Source organism: Garra rufa, chromosome 6 (genome assembly GCF_049309525.1).
Source record: "Garra rufa chromosome 6, GarRuf1.0, whole genome shotgun sequence".
NCBI classification, from domain to species: domain Eukaryota; kingdom Metazoa; phylum Chordata; class Actinopteri; order Cypriniformes; family Cyprinidae; genus Garra; species Garra rufa.
This window is the reverse complement of record NC_133366.1, coordinates 9,621,546-9,627,776: the sequence shown is the minus strand read 5'-3', so window position 1 is coordinate 9,627,776 and position 6,231 is coordinate 9,621,546. Positions and strand designations below refer to the sequence as shown.

General features: G+C 34.6%; 1 protein-coding gene across 2 annotated transcripts; it reads right to left on the bottom strand.

Annotated features, from left to right (window-relative positions):
- Positions 1–452: 452 nt before the first annotated feature.
- LOC141336057 (N-acyl-aromatic-L-amino acid amidohydrolase (carboxylate-forming) B) lies at positions 453–5,273 on the bottom strand. 2 transcript variants are annotated; one of them, XM_073841562.1, is made up of 8 exons: positions 5,027–5,273; positions 4,891–4,936; positions 3,795–4,030; positions 2,559–2,754; positions 2,205–2,298; positions 2,015–2,122; positions 1,828–1,940; positions 453–996 (listed from the first exon to the last, which is right to left on the bottom strand). In XM_073841562.1, the coding sequence occupies exons 3-8, from the start codon at positions 4,028–4,030 to the stop codon at positions 796–798; spliced, it is 948 nt and encodes a 315-aa protein (XP_073697663.1). In that variant the 5' UTR covers positions 4,891–4,936; positions 5,027–5,273; the 3' UTR covers positions 453–795. The 2 variants fall into 2 exon arrangements, with proteins under 2 accessions (XP_073697663.1, XP_073697664.1); XM_073841563.1 differs by lacking the exon at positions 4,891–4,936.
- Between the last annotated feature and the right edge of the window lie 958 nt (positions 5,274–6,231).

Sequence of the window (6,231 nt, the reverse complement as noted above, 5' to 3'; positions counted from 1 at the left end):
GGATCCGATTATAGTACTTAAGCATGGAAAAAGTCAGATTTTCATGATATGTCCCCTTTAAAGCAAGGATTTCAAAGAAACAAGAATTTTAAGTTCCATACAAAAATGTAAAGTTTCTTATTATAGAACCACCGTGTGACCGATTTTCACAAACTTTTACTACACATCATTTTTACATGATGTACAATTTTTGGAGAGCAAAATTTGAAAGAATGATGTTTCTAACCTTATGTTAGCACCAGTTTCTGACAGATGTGTGTTTGCTTGCCTGAGTAGCAGATGTGATTGTGAACCATTCCACTCAGTTTTGTGTATCTGTGATATATAGGATCTGATGGCCAGACATGTTTTCACACCATCACTTTGATCAGTGGGTCTCAACTGGTTTTGCTTTTAAGATCCAAGAAAACAAAAGGTTTTTCAAAAGAAGCAATAATATTTATTATTACTGTAAACTGAAAAGGCCCAACAATACACAAAATTACATAGAAATGACAATTTTGTAAATGCATCAACAGCAGAGATTAGTTACAAAGTTACATTTAGAAGAAATGTAAGAACTGGACCAAATATTGTATTAAAATTTTAAAAATCTGTAATGAATGTATGGATTTTGACAATTAAACAAGCCTTTCATTTTTATACAGCTACAAATAAGCACATGATGTCTACCTGAGTTAAAAGTGATTGAAAATTTGGTAAAATAATTTGATTTCTGTCTTGTGAAATCATCTGATTGATGTTAATTTTTTCTGGCAATCGTGCTGAGTTTAATATCCTTTCTTCTATCATGATTCAGTTTTTCTGCACTTGCACCGTTGGAATTGTCAGCGTCAACTTTTTGGCCAAGTGAAAAGCGATTCCCTTTTCATAGTAGGCTGCCTCATTGATAAAGAAAGGATGAAGTGTCTCGTCTTCTTCCTCATACTTAACAGTTTCTCCAGAAAATGTAAAAAACAAAGGGTCTCCCCGTTTGAGGAGACAGAAGTCTCTGTCCTAGAAAAAAAAAAAAAAAACCTTTTTAGATGAATTTCACATAAAATGTGTGATGTTTAATTTTTAAAAAAGTATGATTTTTTTTTTATTTACAAACCATACTTGCATACAGACATTGTACACCATCCCTTTTTTATATACTGCAATAAGATTTTTTTTGTAAATTTAAATCAGCAAAAAAACAGTACAACAAAAACTACCGTGATGAATCAATGCGTTACCATTTTAATAATTTATATTTTGTCCCACATTACAGTAATTACAATGAGACTTTCATCATTACTGTAATAAAAATGGAAAAAATGGTGCTAAAACAAGCTTCAAGTTCAGTTTTAGGCATGAAATATGTGACCCTGAACCACAAAACCAGTCATAGGTAGCACAGGTATATTTGTAGCAATAGCCAACAATACATTGTATGGGTCAAATGATCGATTTTTCTTTTATGCCAAAAATCATTAGAATATTAAGTAAAGATCATGTTTCATGAAAATATTTAGTAAATTTCCTAGTATAAATATATAAAAACGTAATTTCTGATTTGTAATTTGCATTGCTAAGAAATTCATTTCGACAACTTTAAAGGTGATTTTCAATTTTTTTTTCCACTCTCTGATTCTAGATTTTCACATAGTTGCATCTAGGCCAAATATTGTCCTATCCTAACAAATCATACATCTATGGAAAGCTTATTTATTCAGGTGATTTATAAATCACAATTTTAAAAATTGACCTGTATGACTGGTTTTGTGGTCCAGGGTCACATATGATATGCACAGCATCTTTGCTGATTCTGTTTTATAATATAATAAACAGCAGAACGATCAGCACCTGCAGCTGAGGATGAATGGCAGCGGTGAGAGTCCGAGTCTCTGGATCCCTGGGATAATCAACACTCTTGATATACTTAAAGGCTTCTACATCCCCGCCTTCAAACACCGTTCCTGAAAACAACATAGTTTGAAATAAAACCCACTTACAACACACTTAAACCACACCTTTTTAGGGCCTACAGTACCTGAGTTGAATTTGTGGATCCAGTCTATTGTCAAGTCGACTGCCTCTTTCATAACAATATAGATGTCAGCCCTGACGACACCGTGCGGCTGCGGCCCGACCTCTAGAGCTAGAGAAACACAGGTCATCTGAATGTGCATTTGTGGTTAGATACACAAAGCAAATGCATTGAGATGACCAACATAACTTACTAAAGCCATGCTTGGATACAGACTCCAAGTTATATGCGTCACTAACTGGGAAATCCAGTACCACCACTCTCACAGGCACTTTGGTTATCTTAGTCTTAAATGTGTACATGAGAACACACAACATCAAAACACACGTGCACAGGTGCAAAAAACCTATTCTACTTATGAAATGGTCAACATATTTGAAATGGAACATTTACAACAATGTAGGTATGTGGTTCTCCACTGGTTTTGTTTCAGGAACCAGATTTTACATTGAATATGCTCTCTGTCAAATTTTGGGTCAAACCCTCCACCAGTTCGACCTTAGTTTCCAGTATGGTGTTTATTGAAGCACACTTGTGATGTTCTTGCCTGTAAGTATTTGCAGATGTGCAGGGTCACCCAGTCACTTGTTGTATAATGGATGAGTGTGAGACCCGTGTTCGATGTGGTGTTATGAAGGTCACAGATCATGTCTATTGCATCTGTGGATCCTTTCGGCCCTAGCAGATTGTTCAGTTCTTGTGCACGCCGGACTTCATATGGGCTGCTGTCTGTAACAGGAGAACTGGAAGAGAGAGGTGACATAAAAGACATTTACATATAGTCCACAAGAGAAAATAATAGTTGAATTTATAAAAATGACCCAGTTCAAATGTTTACATATGCTTGATGCTTAAAACTGTGTTGCTACCTGAATGATCCACAACTGTGTTTTTTTAGTGATAGTTGTTCATGAGTCCCTTGTTTGTCCTGAACAGTTAAACTGCCCACAGTTCTTCAGAAAAATCCTTCAGGTCCCACAAATTATTTGGTTTTTCAGCATTTTTGTGTATTTGAACCCTTTCCAACAACGACTGATTTTGAGATCACACTGAGGACAACTGCGGGACTCATATGCAACTATTACAGAAGATTCAAACGCTCACTGGTGCTTCGGAAGGTAAAACAATGCATTAAGAGCCGGGGGTGTAAACGTTTGAACAGAATGAAGATGTGTACATTTTTCCTATTTTGCCTAAGTATCATAATTTTCTATTTAGTACTGCCCTTCAGAAGCTACAGAAGATACATGTTTCCCAGAAGACAAAATGCATTAAATATACCTCTTAATGCATTGTGTTTTCTTCAGGAGCATCAATGAGTGTTTGAACCTTCTGTAATAGTTGCATTTGAGTCCCTCAGTTGTCCTCAATGTGAAAAGGTCTCAAAAGTATACATTAATTGTTAGAAAGTGTTCAAATACACAAAAATGCTGAAAAACCAAAGAATTTGTGGGACCTGAAGGATTTTTTTGAATAACAGCGGGCAGTTTAACTGTTCAGGACAAATAAGGGAATAATGCACAACTATCACTAAACAAAACACAGCTGTGGATCATTCAGGTAACAACACAGTTTTAAGAAACAAACGTAAGTAAACATTTGAACGGGGTCATTTTTATAAGCTAAACTATTATTTTTTTGGACAATTATGTGAAATATCTTATTCAGGTCAGAACTAAATAAAAAAAAAAACATGCATTTTGTATGCAATGTGTATACTGTATTTGTTTAACAGGACATTAACCAACAAAACTACATTCCATGTTGCAGCTCCTCATCTCACCTCAACGTGGCTTTGTTGAAGCAGCGGTTCATATCCGTCTCAGTGTATCTTCTGCACTCCTTCACAGCCCGTGGGTTTGACAGCACAGTTGTAACGGGAATCGGCCAAGCGCCCTCTCCCTTCTCTATCCACTGTCGCTCCATCTCCTGCACCACATACACACCGGACAGCTCGTTTCCATGGGTGCCGCCGCATACGGCCATACGAGCCAGAGCTGGCATGAACGCTAATGCCATCTACAACAACAACAACAAAAAAATAACACTCTTATTTTGTTTTAAGCATTTTAGTATTTGAATGCATGTCTTTCAGAATGCATTTCCCATTCAGTTATTTTTGCTGAAATTCACATGTGACCCTGAACCACAAAACCAGTAGCACTGCTATATTTCTAGCAATAGCCAACAATACATTATACGGGTCAAAATTATCGATTTTTCTTTTATGCCAAAAATCATTAGGATATTAGGATATTTTGTAATATTACCTACTGCAAATAGATCAAAAATAATTTTTGATTTGTTTTCTTTTCTAACAAACCATACATTAATGGAAAGCTTACTTCAATTTCAAGTAATGTACCCTTATGACTGGTTTTGTGGCCCAGAGTCACATATCATTATGTAATTGACTATATAATAGTCAATTGACTGTTTGTGCACAGTGGATTTTGTCCCCCATAATGGAAAAACCTATACATCCTAGATAAACTTATCTAATGATATCAAAACACAAGACATCTGAGTCAGCTTTCTTTAGCAGACAGTTTGTATATATTTGTCTTTATACATCACATTTCTAGAATTCCATGTAAACTGTGTAATGCAGTTTCTAATAAAGTTTTGGCCAACTAGCAGGTAACTTTATTTATGTCTATGTTTACTCTCATTTGGCGAGTGTCTATCCATGTGTGTATACCTTTAAGAACATGTGACCATGGTATTAGTTTAAGCTGTTGCTGTTTTCCATTCAGAACTGCGTACTTTTTTTTTTTTTAACAGTGCATTTATTGATGACAATTTTTACAAGCTGTCTCACATTCTGCATTCCTAACATATCAGAGCAAAATCTGTCAAAGTGAAAGAAAATCTCCTACTGTTGTTTCACTCCGACAACAACTGCTTGTCCCTTTAATCGTCCTACTGAGTGAAGAAATACGAGATATAAGAGACCTTTGGACACATACGTTGAGGTGGAACAGGGCATGCAAAACATAGGAAACAATGATTTACCTCGTCTTCTCTGCCTGCTTCAGTCAGCAGCCCTGGATCATCTTTCACACATAATGCAAGTCACTTCCACTGGACATTAAGTTTCAACTTGAAGCGTTTTGATGCAGTGTGGGGAATGAAAAACAAGAGGGGGAAACATCAGACTGTAGAACTTTATTATTATTACCAAAACATGACTACTCTACATAATGACAGAGAAAGTGGGGAAGCGTTTCATAAACCATTTCCTGTTATCGTTCTCTTGTATTTCCTCAGCACATGCACAGCTGCTGTGTGTGAGAAAATGAAACGGTCGATGCAGAGATTCAGTTGTTATGTCTCAACACAATGAGTATTATTATTGTTATTAAAAATTATATTAACTGATAATTAATATATGTTTTTAATATAGTTTCTGTCTGTTCGCATGTCTTAAGTATAGCTCTGCAGCGACAGAGAAATTTCCACAGGAGGCGGGTCTATGTAGCAGTTTAGCCAATGGCTGATTGAAAATGTAAACATATTCGATATGACAGAACATTTAGCCAATCAGCGTCCTCAAATCAATATCTCTCCTAACGAGCTACTTCTTAAATCTGGATTAGTTTGAGGATGATAATAGTTTGAGAATGATGTAAAAACTTGAAACTATGGTTTTTAAAAATCTCAAATGTTTCAGTCATTCAAAATATTCTTATTTTTGCCTTAATAGGTTTTTCTTAAACTTTTCCTTTACCTGTTTAGCATTAAATAAAACCTTGTTTTGTGTTCCACCAGTGGCTATGGTCGATGTGAAATTGTTTTGAAAGGAAAAAATAAATATAACAGCATATGGGCTTATTTTTATATTTGGTTAAACTACACTACCAGTCAAAAGTTTTTGAACAGTAAAATATTTAATGTTGTTTTTTTTAAAGAAGTAATTGATTATAGAAGTATTTGAACTATTTACTATAACGTCTATTTGAATATATTTTAAAATGTAATTTATTCCTGTGATCAAAGCTAAATTTTCAAGACGCTGTTCAAGAAACTTTTTTTATTTTTATTATCAATATTTAAAAATGTTGAGTACATTTTTTTCAGGGATCTTTGATGAATAGAAACATCCAAAGTTCAGCATTTATGATTATTATTTATGTTATGTTATTTATTTATTTATTTATTTGAGGAAAAAAATAATACTTTTATTTAACAAGGATGCTTTAAATTTATCAAAAGTGATG